Raw genomic sequence first — 18,447 nt, forward strand, 5'->3', positions numbered from 1 at the left:
TGGATAACTTGCAAATTACCTTCGCATTGGCTTGTTCATGGTACTGATCAATATCAGATATGTGATATTGGCAGGCGTAACTTGCGTGCTGTCAGATATGAGTGCTCCGCTGGATTTTGTAAGTGCAGAGAAAGTCGATTTACATTATAGTGTGTATGGCCGCAACATGACCATCGGAGGAAACACTGCTTACGGAGACACTGCCACTGAATATCAGGGCAGCGGAATTGCAATCAGCTGATGGAAATGCTGGCTTCGGGACGCCGGCCTGTGACACACGCCCGGCGCTCATATAGATCTCACTAAGATCGCGTCACAAACGTTTATACTCTCGTGAACACACCACGCTTGCAAACAGAGTGTCTGGTCTACGTTATTCGGTATTTCGAACGCGGACAAACGGTAAATCGCTGTCTTGAACGAGCCCCAAAAGCAACGGCGACAGTAGGGAGCGGGCCGGGGGACTCCCGCGCCTGCTTTCGAAACGGGCCGCTAGGGGGATTTCAGTGGCGCCCCTACAGGCCGCGCTCGAGGCGTATAAGACTACTCGAAAGCGGTGGACTGCTGTGCAGCTAAAACAAGCATAGTACGCGCAGTACCAACAACAGTACGCATCAATACTTCTATGTTTACGTCTGCTTTCGTAACTTCCTCTGTTTATCCCTCTATTCCTATTGCTATAAAAAGAAGGTGCCCTAAATTTAAGCGCAAATAGCTCGTTTGGCAAGCTTATAAGATCTGCCTAATTTGCGTTTGCTTTCGCTGGCCCCCTGCCAATTGCAGAGCTGGCTGGTATGACATCACAGGTAATGTTGCAGGAAATGAGCTAGTGGGTCGCATGGCCATTCCCTTTTTTTCCTAATTATATAGCTTATTTGAGCGAAGTTTGCGTTAAAACACGCAGTGGTGTCAGTGTGGTTCTAACGAGGCAATCTTTCGAATGGACCAAACTTGTGTTTTGTCTGCATGGCCCCTTTAAACAAATGTCAGTTAAAATTCTGATGACTGCTCTTTTTCTTGCAGTTGTGCTGTAGATGTTTATTGCTATAGCCATTGCTTGAAACCGTTGTAGCATCTACCTACTGCAAAAGTATTGAAAGGGCTGGAAAAAACTGAGATCATAGCCCAGGATTAGGTTTTAACCTGATAAAATATATAGAACCTGTTTACATGCCCATCCTTGTCCTTTTAAGTGCACAGTACTTAAAGGGTTTGTTCATGTGTATGGATTGTGTTAAGTTTGCACATACAGTTAAACCTGGTCATTATGAACTCGAAGAGCGCCACGATTTGGTTTCTATGTCTATTATTGCGTTGTAGACGTAGGGGACATTCACCGCAAATATTATGTGATGGGAGGGCTGTACCTGCCTCAAGCAAACAGTGGGCAAAGTAGCAACTCGCCAAGTGGTGGTTCCCAATGAAATCACCGCATTCCTCATTTATACTTTATTATTGCACTCGTATATGCAACTCGTCTTGCAGATAGACTTTTCTGCAAAGTAGGCCGTGATTGCTCATTGTTGCATCATCCTCCCTCAGCTGTCGCACCTAAGTTCACACCATTTTCACTGACCTTGTGCGTTCTAAAGCCGGCTCACAAGACGCAGTAGATGGTTCTCTATAGCCTTTTCTATGGCTTCTTTGCGCGCTTTCTTTCGTGCCATGGGCGAAAGCATTGGCCATTCTTTGTGCTACCTAGGACCATAGCCAGTACACCCGTTGAGCTACACGAGCGTTTCGAAGGCCTCTGAGTCAAATGTCATTTGACTCAAATGACACTTTTGAACTGCTACACGACGTTTTTCAAAGGCTTTTGGTTGAAATACCATTTGAGTTGCCACCAAGGAGCACCACCAACGGCCTTTGAGGTTCTCAAAGGCCTTTGAAATGTAAACGGTTGTACTCTCGGGCGCAGTTTCTGCACACCGTAATTACAAAAACATTTAGGAGTAAAGCTAGGTTTTTAAAGTGCACGATCTTCATAATTTTTCACTCACTTTTTTTTTCTCTATCACTCGCTCTGCGATTACAAGGTAACTGAACACTAAACACTAGAGCACTGCACGGGCCTGATTTTAAGGCCCGAGCGTGGCCCGAGCCCTCTTTGCGAAGCCCGAGCCCGACCTTTGCCCGTAACACCTAGCCCGGGCCCGGCCCGGGCCCGTCGTCTCAAGCCAAGCCCAGGCCCGGCCCGGGCCCGGTAATTTATTTTTTGGCCTAGGGAGGGCCCGCGCGTGTGTGACCAGGCCCGGTCTTTGACGCAAAAGAATTATATTTGGTTCAGTGTCTTTGTAGCGGGCGATCAAACGGAGCATCTAGACTGTACGAGCACGTCATGAACTGAAACGCAAAAAATAAGGGTTTAAAAGTGCATGTAGTTTAGCTTTCCCCGTCTACGGTTAAGGCCACATCGGCATAATAGCTCGTATTCTATACACGAGACACCATCACCTTTGATGACCAGACTCTTGGCAACTTCACGGGGTTGTCTCGGCCACAAGTTGGCACTGCTTAAATTTTTTTATCCGTATTTGAATCTACGAGTATGTATGTGCGTTGAAATATTTCACCTGCAGTGGTTATTAGCGGTGGTGTTTCTCTAGCACGCAAGTTTGATTCCCGGCTACGGCAGCCGCATTTCGATTGGTGCGACATCTGAACACACGTGTGCATCGATATAGGTGTACAGCTCCAGGTTGTCTGAATTAATTCCTTCCCCGCTAGGGCATTCCTTGTAATCGTATCTTTGGTATGTCGTAAACTAAAATGTAAAATCATGATGCAGTACATGCAATGTCATTAAAATTGCAGTATAGTGACCATCAGACCTAGCAAAACACGTTTTTTTAAAACAATGCGTACAACTATCATCAAGAATTGCACAAAAATAAACTAAGAATATTCATTTTAGTGCTCTTTTCTACACTTCACGTCGAAACTATTAGCGGCCGTGCCTATGAATTCAAGCTCGAGCCTGGCCCCGGGCCCACGGCGTCATTGAGCCCGGGTCCGGCCCGGGCCCCCCAATAATCGACTTCGGGTAGCCCGGCCCGCAAGCCCGGTTGGGCCTGGGCAGTCCCGGGCTTTTGGGCCAGCCCGGGCCCGTGCAGTGCCCTACTGAACACTGGCAGTGCGAAAAAAAAGAAGAAGAAGAAAAAAAAAAAAAAAAAAACTGGCGCTGTCATGTGCTCGTTTCGCACGTGCTTGTAAATTGTTAGCAATTTGATCACTAATAGTTTTTTTTTTTTTTTTCCCCATTTTAACTCTCAGATTAAATTTCTGTCAAGAACGAAACAGGATAGCAGTAGCGGCACCAAAACATGGCGGGCGAACGTGGAAACTCAACTGCCTTTGAGAATGGGCGTGTAAATCAGCGGAACTCCTTCTAGTTCAAATGGCATGTGAAATTTTGAAGGCCATTCGACTGAAATGTCCCTTCAAATGCTCGTGTAGCCCAGGCATTAGTTACCAGGTGCGATGGCTTTTATCATAGCCACTTATTGCGTGGTTGATCTCCGCTTTTACCCTTTTGCTTCACATTAGACTCTGTCATTCTGCCATGTACTGTATGCGTTGTCAATCAAAAAGTAAAGCAGGCTTTCCAAAAACAAAACCATGAAAACTAAGGGAAGAAAACGTGGCTCTCTCCTTCGCTGCAACTCAATTGCAGCTTGCAACGAGCGACAACGGCGTTGCCAGTTGCAGGCGGGCGGGCACCACGTGCATTGCCGGTATGTGCCATGTAAGTGAGACAGAAGAGGATGATGCCTGGGGAAGATAGTTAACTCTGTGGGTGCGGCAGGCCGTTTACCTTAGTGCGCGTACAGTTTAGAGCATAATGCTGGAGTACGTGTGGCGGGAGATTTGGAGTGCCAAATATAGTCGTCGCGTAACGCACAGTCTCAAGACTACGTGGCACACTGCCATGAAATAGGCTCGTAATTTTAATTTCAGAATGAAAATCGCAGGTTATAGCCCAGAATAGGCAAATTTCACTTGGTTAAAGGGAGTTTCTGAGTGCGTAGATTTCTATGGGGACTGCATTGCTATTTCTTCGTTATGTGCACTATTTCATGATATGTCGTCTCGTTACAATGAGGTTCAATTGTATGCATTTCTGATGGAGATGAAAAGTGAGAACGCCCATATGTCGAGATTTTCACATGTTAAAGATCCCCAGGTGATGGAAATTAATCCGGAGCCCTCCACTACAGCACGTTAACCCCCCCCACAGCCAAACTGTATGCTTGCCACATATGATGGCAGTAGGCTTCCAATGAACCACAAAAGAACCAGTGTAAAGGTGGACATCACTGCCCCATACAAGTTTCGTTACTGTTGTTTGCAAGGTCACGAAGTGCGGACACAGATTAGCAGAGCGCGCTTGAGTATCTGGAATAACAAACATTAGCATATGTTTTTGCAAACTCTGCACCTGCTGGCATGTTGCGGCTGCTCGTAGGGCTGCTACTTAGGAGTGCACTGCTGCCTTTTCTTTTTTTACTCTCAGTAACAGCTCGCTGTCGCACCACACGTGTAGAAAATGCAAAATGAAGTGAAATGAAAATGAAATGAAATGCAGAGCAAGAGCAACCTGTGGGAAAAGAGGGAAAACTTGATTCCGGTTAGCCTCCCGTCATTAAGGGGAGAACTTGGTCTTTAAGCCATTTTCGTTATTGTCGGACCTACCTACTTGAAATTTAGCCGTGTGGTCCTTCGGCACTCTGAGAACAAAAGTGCGGTCAGTTTTCGTCTGAGCAGCATGAGCTTGAACTTGCGTGATATGTTATGCCACATCATTGTGAGCAAATTTTCAATTAGTTATAGGCATTGAATACTGGCCACCTTGCTTTTGAATACTGGCCAACCTTAGCAAGGATTTGTGTTCATTTAGGACCAGAGTGTGCAACTATATCACATCTGTAATTTTAACTTTTTTTTTAGAAATAAATTACATGTGACCATAAGAAATTGTATGCCATACAGTGCGAATATTTTGGCCAAATAAAAAGCGGAATAATTATACTTGTGTCTGCAAGTGTTACATTGCCATGGTTTTGTTGCACTATCCAATCGATGTGCTTTCAAGTGCAGCAAGAATTGCACAATCTATTACATACCAAGCCACTGTGAGCAGTAATTATGTACTTTTACAAGCAATTTCTAAAAAAAACAAGGGAATAAGAATAAAGATACTCGCAGGAAGGGCAATTTCGAGAATTTCGGAGTGCAACAGTGCGGTAGATACCCATGATCAGTGTAATATTTTGCAGGTACCTTCTTCAAAACTTATTGATTGTAGATACAGAAAATAGTGCATAGTTGATTTCTTGGTGATTGGGCAGCCTGTACCTCGCTACAATTACATATAACCTGCCCACTGCACGCTCTACAACATACTCGGGGAAACAGCCTAAAATGGGCCCTTACATGCGGATCTGGCGCCATTGTACAGAAACCAAATGTTCGCAATTGCTGATGAAACCTAGGTAAACATGACCAGGAATTTCAGCATTTAGTAACTTCAGGCTGTGTAACAGCATAACCATAAACTTGGATTGGATGAACTGGATGAATTGGATGAACTTGAATTGGATTCAGGATTGGGTGACCTGAATGCTCAAAGTCTAATGAAAAAAACGGTGCATGCTTTGTTAGTAGATCCTTTCATTTAAATAGTATTTCACAGCGTTATTGTCACTCGTAAATCAGCTCGGGGCTTTTACCTCCGAAGTTTATGAATAGCAGATACAGCAGAAATATGTAGTAGCGAGTTTTAAGATAAAAGAAAGCATTTCTTCTCAGCATATTATACCTATTTATTTATTTATTTATTTATTCACAATACAATATCCCAAAAGGTGCCCATGAGGGGGGTATTACATAGGGTGTTTCATATGCAAAGCAGACGCATATCGCATTAGCGTAATTAAAAGAAGAGGAAATAAAGAAAAAAAACAAAATGGGAGGGTTCAAACTGAAAACGCAAATAAATACACCAAGTTTGATAAGAACGGCAATGCAAAATTCAGTTGTCAATTACAGTGAAAAAGTGGACAAGAATATAAAACAAACTTCAACACGAACACGGTGTACACCTATCAGAAAGAAATCATAGAAAATAGAGCAAAAAAAAAAAAAAGAAACAGTTGTTTAAAGGACATGAAAAAAACAAGAAAGCAACAACCTTGCAAAAGTGGCTTTTGGTGTTTCGAAGCTGAGTTCCTGTACTGAATGTGTGGATAGCTAAGAGAAAAAAAGGAATCTGAAGGGTAGCAATGATACATGATGTTTTACGATTCCCTTGAAGAGACGTCTTCTGTATCAATTTGATTCAAAATGAAACTACAGCAGCAAATAGAAAAGAGAAAGGGCCTAACTTTTGCAGGCAGACCCCCAGTTGAGAATGTTGTCCAAAAGAGGCGGTTTCATTTGTGCGTTTGGTGTTCTTGCGTAGGAGCAGTGTGGAATCAAGCCCCAGATGTTCAAAACCCTGGTGGGCAGAGGCCACCCGGAGTTCTCCACTAAGAAGCAGCAGGACGCTCAGGAGTTCTTCTTGTACCTCCTGCAGCTCATTGAGGTGAGATGGGTCTCTCTCCGCTTGGTTGTTTCCCGTGTATGTCGTCAATCACCGAAGATTTCGGCGCACGTTAGAGATCCCCACGTGGTCAAAATTAATCTGGAGCCCTCCACTACGGCGCGCCTCATCGCCTGTGTTGCGTTTGCGCGTTAAACCCTACAATCAATAATCAATCAAATCAATCTTGAATCACTGAGTAACTCAATCCCTCCTGCCCAGTGGACAGCCAATTTCAAAAGCATTCAAACAACCTGGCGGGCTGGGAAAAAAAAAATACGTGTGAGAGGAAGCACTACTATAATGCACAAAATGTCTGAACTGCTGGGCAGTTCGAAAAAAATGGCCAGTGACTGTATTTAGCGAGGTTTCCGCTTATGTGGTCTTCCCTTTTATTTTTTATAATGGGATTTTCGTGTAACTCCAAAATAGGGGACTTACGAGCAAAGTGAAATTTCAATTTGCAGCGGTGATTTCATCTCCATTAAAATAATTGTCGGATCCTGCCCGTATGTGGCAATCAACATAAAGCGAAGCCTTACACTTGTGCTTGTACACTGACATTATTACCTGCATGTTTTTACGGTGGACATAGATTTTCTCGTCGTAAGAATCGTCCAACATGCGGAGCAACATATCTATCTTGTTGTGCTCACTAGAATCTGCTTAGGTGTGTGTTATCATCGAAATGAAGGTGCAAATGTTGGTTCAAATAATTGCTGAAGTTTTGGTGCCATCACCAAGCAGTCGTTGAGCTTAGTAGCGATCGTGATCGTGAGTAGCGGTCATTTCACCGGTCATTTCACCGCCACTGCAGAGGAACAGCCGGAACGAGGTGAACCCGGTGGACTGCTTGAAGTTTGAGGTGGAAGAGCGCATCCAGTGCACGGAGTCCGGGAAGGTGCGCTACACCAACCGTACCGACTCGCTGCTCGCACTGCCAGTGCCTCTGCACTGTGCCATCAATAAGGGTAAGCCAGCTGCACCGGGTGCACACATGCAGTGGAGCTGTTGTAGGTCTAGCCGTCCCGTAAGTCTGCTGTTGTAAGTCGTGCATTACGCAGGGGTAGGAGCAGGTTCCCAGACCCACTGATAGGGGGCGCAGTGGTCTCACAGAGGAAGGTACCCCTCCCTCCTCCTAGGAGAGGGGAGGGAGCCTCCTGCTGCTTACTTTTGGCTGCCAATTCTTTTGCACAAACCATAGAACTCGTGCGGTGATGGCGCTGCTGTTCTGGGGCAAGCGCCGTTGGCTTTCGAGCCAACACAAAAGTACCACAGCTTCTCTGTGTCAGCAGATTTCGCACTGGGTTTAATTCTTTATTTTCGGCTCGGTCATTGTCTGTAACCAAATTTGCACCTGCTACTTCTGTTTTTATTTAAAGTGCGCTTTAGTATTTACAAGCAATGCTGACTGAAACTGCAGTGAGATGAGGAACTGTTTCGCTGGGAAGGGCTGATGTGAAGTTTTTATACTTGTTGAAACGTCAAATTTTCAAATAAAAGCTGCAAATAGTGGCTTGATTAGGCCCAGGAGCCGTTGTACATGACAGTGAATGATGCACAGACATGTTGCATGGTATTTACAACAGTGCTAAAGAAATACCACTTTCAGGTAATGAAAAGCAGACATCAAGTTACACAAACAGCAATGCCACAATAAATGTGCATGTGCAAGTAGTCACACCAATTTATGTTTACAACATATGCGGTATACAGATGTACACACAATACCTTAATGCAAATAAGCTGTGTCGGAATCATAACACAATTTCAAACACTGTCGTATACATGAATTAAAGAAAACACTGGCCATAACATGATACAGTTTACGTGTACATTTTATTTGCAGTAATAATAATTTGGTTGTGAGATTCATTCAGCCACCTATTTATATAAAATATTTTCGAGTGCTCTCAAGGTCACTTCGGACGTTACAAAGAGGAGTAAGGATAGGAATTCACGATGCAAAAATCACACGTCATTAGATTCAGACATAACACAATGTAAAGAAAATAAAGAAAATATATGCGTTTTTACACGTGAACAAAGCTTCTTCAAGACCAAACCTGTGATAATCAGAAGAATGTGCAAGCAAGGCAGCTTTGAATGGCTTGTGATACTGAATTCTAGGCAGTATTGAGGCGGCATACTCCAGGTTGGGACTGATAAGTGTTTTATTGAGGCATTTCTGAAAGTTAATTGTTATTATCACTCATGTTAAGAAAATACTCTCGTCATTATTTTCCGAGAAACAATGGATGTATCTTTGAATTACAGTCCAGCGTCCACTCGCTAGCTTTTATCCATGTCTGGGGCCCATTGTAAACCAGTATCTGTGTCATAGTAAGTTTGCGTTGTGTCCTGCTGACTGTTCCTCTCTCCTTGCTTGCTTTTGTAATGTGCAGCGGAGGTGGAAGCTTACGAGAGGAAGAAGGAAGAGCTCCAGCAGAAAGGGGAGAAAATGTGAGTTCTTGACGCCTGCTGTGAGCGTCTAAAGGGTTTTCTTCATAGGCCACAAGCCCTGCTCTGTAGCATCAACGTGACGAGCCTCTGTATTCTACTCCCCTGTGCCTAGTGACCCTGACTCTGTGGTGCGGTCCAAGATTGAGCTGTCGGCCTGCCTGGAAGCCTTCGCCAACACGGAGCTCGTTACTGATTTCTACAGCCCAGCCGTGGACAGGAAGGTGACTGTGGAGAAGTGAGCTCTTTTCTTCCCTTTGCACGAGTACTGGATCGCTTCCCTTCACCAAGGGAAACCTGCTACTGAACGATGAAGCTGTGGAAACATTTCAGTGGCGTTGCGAGGGCAAGCTTTTCTTGTGAGGTTGTGCGTGGGCTGTTAGATACTTGCTTATTCCATTTCAGTGGCTGCATCTATTCTTAGGTTTTGCCTGTTCTACGCTTACTCGAGTTTGTGTGCTATTTCTATTTCTCGTCTGTTTCATTTTCTGTGAGTCCCTGCGTTTTGTGTTGGCAGTGAATGGAAGTCGTGGCTCTAGGAGCTATCATGCAGTGAATTGCTGTTCATTCAAAGTGTTTCTTAATGAACCACATCATCATTATGAAAAAGGCACTCCGATTTAGCACGGAGCACTTGAGTGCCAAACAGATGAGGCCTCTGCCAAGATAACGTTTCAGGAATTTTCCAGCAGTGCTCTTAAATTAACGGTGGCTATTTATGTGTTATCAGTAATTATTTAGCAAGCGTGTAGATATTTTTGCGCATTTCCAAGGTCCCAAGGTGGTGTAACTTAATCTGTACCTTGCTGCTGCGTCATGCCTCTTTGCATTACTTCCGTGCATCAGTGCATAGAAACCACAAGTTGGTTGTGCAAATCATTTACCGAGCAAAGTTTGGGCTGTTGTAGCTCTGGCTGGCAGTTGTGTCATTTTTGCTTGCCTCAGACCATGTATGTATGAGCCGAGTTTTTGGGTCTTGCAGCTGAGGCAGGTTTTTCTGAGCAGGTGCAAGGGCACTTCTATGGCTTGTTTGTAATTTTGGATCTGGTTGCTGAACATTCTTCGACTTGATGGTGAGAGTTCTTGCGATAGTTCTTGCAGAAGAAAGTGAAGTGTGTCTGATGTGTTATCTTTCTTTTTGGTATTGCAATAAGTGATGCTCTACCATATTTACTCGAATCTAGGTCGATACTTTTTTTTTAAAAAGTCGTGTATGAAAGTCGGGGGTCAGCTTAGATTCAAGCATGCGGCTTTCCTGTAACCGCTAGACGCTCCATGCCATATCGCGGCCACAGGCTTGCAGCTTGAGGGTTTGCAGGCTCCTTTTTTCTTGTTCGAATGTTGTGAACACAGCTCCCAGCGTTCAGTGCTTGCTTGCTTACGTCGCCGTGTGGCCTTGAGAAGAGCCTGTGTTCGCGGCACAATGGCGCCCACCAAGCGGTGCCACGACACGGCGGCTTCTAAACGGAAGGTGATTTTTGAGGCCACTAGAACTGCAAACCTCCAAGCACAGCATGACTTCGGCATTGATTAGAAGAATGTGCACAGATGGCGGAAGCAGCAGAGCAAACTTTTCAACAGGGCCCAAGAAAGGTCGACACCGCAAGGTGGAGAAGGACGTCGCCAACTGTATCCACAAGCGAAGAGAAGGTGGAATGCATTGCCTGTGACGGTGTAGGTAATGCAGGCAAAGGTGAGGGAGGTTGCAAACATTCGAAGCATCGCGTGGACTCAGTTCAATGGCTGCAGGGTATGGGTCACTCGTTTTATGAAGCGGTTCGGGTTCAGCATGTGACGGCGGACATCTATGGGCCAAAACTTACCCCTTGACTTCGAGGAGAAGCTAGTCACATTCCAGCGCTTTGTCATCAAGAAGTGGCTGGAAAAAAGAGTGCAGACTGGGCGAGATCGGTAATGCCGATCAGACCCCAGTGCATTTTGACGTGCCTGTGAGAAGGGCGTGAAACAAGTGAAAGTCAAAACTGCAGGCTAAAGAAGCAGCACACCACCGTAATGTTGTGTTGCACGGCAGTTTGGCGAAAGCTGCTGCCCTACGTCATTTTTAAGCGGAAGACTCTTCCAGCTGGGATTTTCCCTAAAAATGTTGTCGTACGAGCCCATGAGAATGGATGGATGAGTGGTGCCCTCGTCGAAGATTGAGTTAAAACTGTTTGGCAGCGCTGTGCCAGGGCTCTGCTGTTTAAGGTTCTCGACTCCTACTGCAGCCACTTGACATATGCCGTTAAGTCCATGCTTTCGGAAAGTAGTACGGACATTGCGGTAATACCTGGTGGTATGACAAGCCAGCTACAACCCCTCGACGTGGCCATCAACCAGCCATTTAAGAGGACAGGCTGCGGAAGCATTACAACAACTGGCTGATGCTGCAAGACCACCAACTCACACCGACCGGGCGCGTCAAGCACGGTTCACTCGGCCAAGTGGCAAACTGGCTCGCCTTGGCAAGGGAGGGACGAAATTTTGGCCGAGCTGATTGTGCAGGCCTTCTGTAAATGCAGCATCTCGAACGCACTGGACGTAAGTGAGGACAGTGCAAAGCAAAGAGGCCAGCAATGTCGCCGAAGATGACGAGTGAGCATTGAACGTGCTATGAATGAGCCGCTGCAAGCGTAATAAAGGGCGTGTTCTATTCCGAGTGCAATGCCTTTCTGTCATTCGGCTTATGTTTGAGGTAAGCTTTTGTTATTTTCTGACCTTCTGAATTTTGGGGATTGGTTTAGAATTGAAGCCAGCCTAGATTCGAGTAAATACGGCAGTTACTGCCTGGGGTTTACAGAGGGCCTCTGGACTTGTTCCTGAATTTTCTTGTTACTGTGTTCTCGGCAGGACTACGAGACTGCACACTTTCCCCGACTACCTGATGATTCAGCTCAAGAAGTTTACCATGGGTCAAAACTGGGTTGCAAAGAAACTGGGTAAGATGCTAACTTTCTCTGCCTCCTTTATACTGCTGTTAGTGGCATGCAAGTATTTTTTGTGTAATCGAGGGTGATGTTTCTTTCACCTGATGTTCTCTAGATGTATCCATGGTAATGCCGGATGAACTTGACCTGAACTACTTGCGGGGCAAGGGTCTGCAGCCGAATGAAGAGCTGTTGCCTGAGCCCACTCCGGCATCTGGAGGGGCTGCTGAAAGTAAGCATTAATTCGTTTTTTTTCCCCCTCTAGCTGCTTGTGGAAACATTTGTCCAAGCTAAAACAGTAGCGGTCTTTAAGCAGTGCGTACTAATTTAGAACACTATTATTTTTATTGACCGTTTTTCTATTTGGCTTGGTTGCATTACAGTAGCCGACCGATTTTTCGTACCTGGAGGGGAATGAAAAATAGTCCAAATAAAAGAGCAGTCCAAAAAATCTGAGAGTCACTATTCTTATGGGACAACTGGCAGTTCCTCGGGAAAGTCCGGAATATCCAGCAAGTCCAAGTTTTTGGAGTCCGGAAAAACGGTTGGCTACTGTATTCGACGGTACAGGGCAGCTCCAACGTGGTAGATGTTTTGGTTAGTTCTGGAGTTGCATGGTGGGTTTGCTTCTCGGCCGCCAAAACTTGTGACTTTTGAGTGTAAATTCATGATTTATAGTTGACTATGGTGTCGCATCATTGCCTTTCGCAGGCTCACCATAGCTCTTGCTTCAAATGCTTGAAAAGCTAATACAAAATACCTAGTTTACTCTTGACGTCCACATTTTGGACCGGGCTTAGGAAGAGAGATGCTGGGTTGATGCTGGAAGTCGAGCTATAAGTGCATTGCATTTTCAATGTGATGATTATCGAAGGTGGGGACCCCACTAATATTATGTCATGTTGAGAAGGAAAGAGTATACGACTGGCAAGTTCTTATCCCCCTCTGGGCTGTCTTTTCCTGAACTTGGGTTTAAAAATATTAAACCTTATGCAATCTTTTTATAAACAGTCTTCCTTGTTCTGCTTTCCTTGGTAACCTGAAGGATCTTGTTTCAAGCTAAATGCAGGGAAAGTGCTGGTGCAGTGAAGACAAACTTTAGAAGGTGGATCTAAGTTTTGAAAATCTGTACAGCAGCTGTTCTTGGGTCTCGCTGGGGCTTGATTCTGGGGCTGCCCAAGGGCCTGCGAGAGAAGTGTGAGTGAGCGTTTGGGTAATTGTGGTGCCCTGTGCGTTTGCATTGAAGCGGTGGAGCTGGATGAAGCGGTGGTGTCTAGCCTCTGCGACATGGGATTTCCGATGGAGGCCTGCAAGAAGGCCGTCTACTACACCAGGAACTCTGGTCTTGAAGCTGCCACAAACTGGGTTATGCAGCACATTGGAGACTCTGGCAAGTGGCGTTCCCCTATTCGCTGCACACCCCCTTCCCTCTGGTCACTCGCCCATTGCGGTCTGATGCGCATTGGAAAGCATCTGTGAATAAGAGTGGGGCGGTGTATAGTCGAAGCTACTTCTTTGTTGTTGTAGAGAGAAACTGGCAAAACAAAACGCCATTTTTTCTTTTCATGGTGTTAAGAAGAGTTAGAAGTTGCAAGGTCATTGCTGTGTTCATTTCAAGCTTTAAGGGTATGAGTCTGCAACTTTTCTGCTATAGCTGTCTGGAAGGTCTGGGGTGAAAAGAGGAGAGTGCATGATGTGACATTCTGCCAAAGTGCGACAGTTACTGTATTTCTGGGCCCAACTGCTTGCTGTCAACTTGCGTGTGCTGTTACTTCGAGCATGCACCGAGGTCATGGGTCTAACGTGTAAGTGCGTAACGTCGCACCCATATTTTGCTTTTTTAACACTAGTAGTACAGACTTCAGGCAGCAGGTCTGGTGGTAATGCCATTCCATGTTCCCCCCCTGGTGTGGGAGTTTCGCATGGCCGAGGTGTTCTGTGTATGCTCTCTGTGCTCCTCAAGGTGCTTTTGCTTCTTCGTTTCCTGACCTTTGGGCTACTCCCCGTGGCCGCCCTCTCTTTCTCTCTCTCTCTTCACACGAACCTGCACTTAGTTCTGTTCCCAGCCGTTTCCTCTGCTCGTTCTGCTCTCTTGCTGTGTCAGCTTCTGCTGGCGTGCTGTTGGTTGGATGTCGTCTAAAGAAAATAGGGGCTTGGTGGGATGACGTTCTCAATGTAAGAGCGTTTTCGTGTCGCTTGAGGTTGCCAATATCGCCCCCCTCACCCCTGCCCTTCCGCTTCTCCCCTTCCCTCTTCTTTCCTCATGTCCTGTGACAAGCCGCATAGCTATTAGGGAGGCTAAAAGTCAAGGGTCAAATAGTCTTGAGTCGAGCATATTCTGAAGCTCGATTGGGGTATTGTGTGAACATATCAGGTTTATAAAAAATACCCATGCTTCTGTTGTCTTTTGGCGTCCTCAGAGTGTTCTAATGTTGCGTATTTGAACTTAATTTTTGTAGCTAAGAAGTTTTGACACCCTGAGTGCTCATCTTTGTCGATAGCAGAAGGTATTTCTGACGTAATCCCTTGCTCTTCCTCCTCCTGTCCACCTGCAGACTTTGGTGACCCCTTTGTGCCGCCAGACGCCAACAAGGCAGAGGCCGACTTCGTGGCCGATGTGGAAGCCCTGGCTTCAATCATGAACATGGGCTTCTCCCAAGAGCAGGCTATCAGGGCGCTAAAAGCTACGGTGAGGCATTTGACATTACTTGCTTTACCCCTAGTTATAGAATATTGGAAACGCACGCGAAGGCACGTTTCTGAGCACACGCACACAGTCCATTGTATGTTTCACATGTACTCAGCTGTAATCCATTTTTCTTAAAAGAGAAGAAAAAAAAAAAAGAACGTGGCTCGGACCGGGGAGTCAAGCAACGCATTGCTACCACCATCATCGTTACTGCCATTACTGTTTCCACTTTCTGTCTGCTGAGGCAGTGAAAACTTGAACTGCCAAGCTGCAACCTAGAATTTCTCCACAAGGACTGGTAGGTGGGAATGGTAAGGGTACATAGCAAACTAGAGCTACATAAACATGCTTTCAAATGACCACTTTCAGTGTGATGCAATGAATTTAGGTTGGAAATTTAAATTGAGAAATACAAGAGTGTGGTCAAGTTGAGAAAAAGCCACAAGCATGTCTGAAAATTAAAAAAAAAAGGATAATTCTTAAATTTACAAAATGTTTCCGCAGTATGTAGCAAGCACTTCAGCAAAAAGTAAAAATTCTTTTAAATTGTGTGGCACTGGTCTGTGGGCACGGTAAGTTTCCTGCAGATGCAGGCCATCAGCAGATGATGCGAACCACTGCCAAGCTGCATTCCACAATCTTTTATCGGCCGAAATGCCATTCTTTGATGCGCAGGCAGTATCGAATTGTGTAAAAAGGACAAATAACACTTGTGACATCACTGAGACAGCTGAAACGGCCGCTAAGTCAAGCAAAACAAGCGAGCAATGAAAGATGTAATAATCGATTAGCTGCCACTTAAATTTTTGGGCTGGGCCCTGCAAAAGTCACTCTCGGAACCAAGGTCCAAGGATCATGGTCTGGCATCATTTACAGTCACTGACGCTAAAGTCATCACAGAACTCAAGTGCAGATGCAGTTGAATTGCCAGGTTCACGGTGTTTGTTAGTGTGAGTGGAAGCAGCATCTTTTTTCACAACTACGACTTTCTGCAGTTTTCGCCAGGAATTAAAAAAAAAATCACCTCCGTGGAGAAGGAGAATGTACTACATGCATAAAACAACACTGCATTGCCCAACCTTCATCGTCATATCAGCTGCCACAATGCACCTGAAAGTGCCGTGGTAGATTTTGCAATTTTTCTTCAAGTCAATAGTTAGCCGGTTAGCGACGGTCTGGGGGCCCACTTTAACGCTTGAAGCTCCTAAACCTGTTATGCACCGTGAGCTCACACGAAAGCCGTCATGCCAACACCCGATGAGCGTGCAATCAGCCCAAATCCTTCTCTCGTTGCATCCTTTCAGAAGCAATCTTTATGTGGTCATTAGTAGCACCAGTGGAGCGGACGTGGTGCTCTGTGAGGCCCCTCATGCGCGGTCCGTTAACTATTCACTGCAAAGAATGTTCACTTTTGTGATCCTTCGCACGTGTTGCCAGTGATCACTTTGTCTCGTGGCCTTTGAAAAGTGAGATTGCTGGTGGTGAGTCACTTTTCTAATCCCCTTTCTAGGACAATGACGTTCAACGGGGTGTCGAGTGGATCTTCAGCAGAGCCAATGAGCTGGAAGCGGAGAACGCCGAACACATGGACACGGATCCCCCCGCTCCTCACGTCAGGGATGGGCCTGGGAGTACGTAATCCCCCTGCGCTTCTGCACTTTGCCTGTGGCTCTGCTTCTGCGCCTGTCTATCTGCGTTCGTGCAACCTATATAGGAGAGAGAAAATATCTTTTTCCTCCATTGTTGTTCTACCTAAAAGACACACAACAGCGAAAACAAGGTATTACTACATTACAGTGCCGAGAATACAAGTTCACACTGCGTTGCTTTCCTGTACAGTTTTGCGCACTACGATTGGTAGAATCGTGAATATTTTAAAGAGGGTCTGGTTGATCTTGTTTGAACAATCTTCTGAAAGGGACAGTCAGGTAAGAACACGTAAACATAAAATAAATGTTCATTGGAGTTTTCATTTGCTCTCACTTTTTAGGGAGGTTATTCCTGGACAGGTAACTGTGGTAAAAAAAAATGTCAGGGGCTTGAAGGAATTCTTCTCCCCTTAGTTCCCTGTATCAATCGTTTTCTGCTGCCGATGCGCATCTTTCGGGTGTAAGGCTATTATTTCAACATTGTGTATTAGTGGCCCTGGCTGGCCCACGAAGGAATTTTTGTAGCGTGAGCTACACTGGCCGAGGTTGAGCACTTTCGCGTGGCTCCTGGAGAGCTGTGCTGCGCATGTGCGGGGAGCAGTGATGCCACACGGCGCACAGAATGTTGCTCGCTGCCCGGCGTCTCTCACCCACTCTACGCGCCCAGAGTCTTTGCCGACCTCTGTTCCGCATGTGGCGTCCCGGTCCACTCGATGATCATGCGAGGCGTGGCCGGGTGTGGAACCGATGGCTCGTGCGTCGCAGCAACACCGGCATGCGCCTGTGGAACCAGCTAAGCTCTGGGGCGATTGGTGATGCTGCGCCAGAGCCGCTTGATAAATATACATGTGTCACATAATGCGTACACCTTGTGTGTGTCATTAAAGCAGCAGTAAGTATGATAATCAGGCTAATCCTAGACAACCAGGAAAGCTAAGAATAACCTTAGCTCTTGCTACGTATATCCAGGCATAGCCGAACTAAGCCACTGCTAATTTTTTTCCCTCCGTGATCGTGTCTGTAATGGTGGCTGCTGGCCTTGCGGGTGCGCGTGCAGAGTACAAGCTGGTGGCCTTCATCAGCCACATGGGTGAGTCCACCATGGTGGGCCACTACGTGTGCCACATCTTCAAGGACGGCCGCTGGGTCATCTTCAACGACGAAAAGGTGGCCGTGTCCGAGTGCCCGCCCAAGGACCTCGGCTACCTGTACCTGTACCGGCGGGTGCCTGACTCCTGACTAGACGGGCCCTCCCCGCACAAGCGAGCAAGGACCGGGGAGACTGCGGCGCTCGTCTAGGACCGTCGCAGCCGTTGTCTCATCGAAATTGGGGCCGGGAGTGGAGGGGTTTCCCGGTTTTCTTTTTTTTTCGGAGTTTGTGCGTGCGTGCAAGCGGGTGTCTGTTCATCTGTGTGAGCTGCAGTTTGATCGCCTAATGCTTTTCTTTTTTTTAGCTCATTTCTTCTTCTGCAACACAATTTCTTACAGAATTTGTCCTTTTTTCTGCAAGGCTGCTTTGGCTAACAGATTTCTCATAAATTTCACTCTATAAATTCACGCTGCCTTGAAATGTTTTTCTGCTTCTTAGTGTGGTGTGTAGCCCGTTACCACTCTGCGTTGCAAAACATGTTAATTTGAAGGGCTTTTTCTGTTACGAATACACCCATTATTTTTTGAATGAACTTAGTAGCTTATATAAAACTTGTTCAAGAACAACCTGTTGCAGCAGTTGGTCATTTGGAAAGCAATTAGCATCTATCATGTGCAGGGTTTGTGGAGTTGCGTTTGTGCCTTTTCAAGATATCGCAGTTTTCCCCTAAAAACGAGATAAAATATGTGGAATCAAGGGCTTTTTTTGTATGGCTTTGCGGGCTAATGCTATCTAATTTCCGCACTTTCTGTTCCATTGACTGGCGTGTATCGGATTCTGAATGCGCTTATTTATATGTACTCAAACATGTTGACATAATTTCTGCACTGTGTTAACGCTTCTTAATCAGCAGTCATGACGTACAACCAGTCTGTGATGATTTGCAGCATTTTGCATTATTTCTTTGTTGTGCTACTACTTCAGCAGTTTTGTATAGTAGTATACCGATTGAATAAACCAAAGTTTGCACACATTTGCTCAGTCACTGCGTCTGT

The 18,447-nt window shown here is 45.8% G+C and overlaps 2 protein-coding genes across 2 annotated transcripts in view; one reads left to right on the forward strand and one right to left on the reverse strand.

Moving 5' to 3' along the window:
- Usp5 (ubiquitin specific protease 5) overlaps nt 1-18,433 on the forward strand; it is a 36,267-nt gene extending 17,834 nt beyond the window's left edge. The window contains exons 11-20 of the mRNA XM_077677146.1: nt 6,461-6,583; nt 7,398-7,551; nt 8,986-9,043; nt 9,156-9,278; nt 11,888-11,976; nt 12,080-12,196; nt 13,211-13,354; nt 14,520-14,653; nt 16,164-16,284; nt 17,360-18,433. Of these exons, the coding sequence (XP_077533272.1) occupies nt 6,461-6,583; nt 7,398-7,551; nt 8,986-9,043; nt 9,156-9,278; nt 11,888-11,976; nt 12,080-12,196; nt 13,211-13,354; nt 14,520-14,653; nt 16,164-16,284; nt 17,360-17,541 (1,245 nt within the window). The 3' untranslated portion in view covers nt 17,542-18,433. The remainder of the gene's footprint in view (nt 1-6,460; nt 6,584-7,397; nt 7,552-8,985; nt 9,044-9,155; nt 9,279-11,887; nt 11,977-12,079; nt 12,197-13,210; nt 13,355-14,519; nt 14,654-16,163; nt 16,285-17,359) is intronic.
- LOC144145499 (RUS family member 1) overlaps nt 1-18,447 on the reverse strand; it is a 273,889-nt gene that overhangs the window by 59,869 nt on the left and 195,573 nt on the right. The gene's annotated exons all lie outside the window — the stretch shown is intronic.

This window comes from Haemaphysalis longicornis, unplaced genomic scaffold (genome assembly GCF_048455015.1).
Source record: "Haemaphysalis longicornis isolate Haplotype H1 unplaced genomic scaffold, Haemaphysalis longicornis Haplotype H1 scaffold_7, whole genome shotgun sequence".
NCBI lineage: Eukaryota > Metazoa > Arthropoda > Arachnida > Ixodida > Ixodidae > Haemaphysalis > Haemaphysalis longicornis.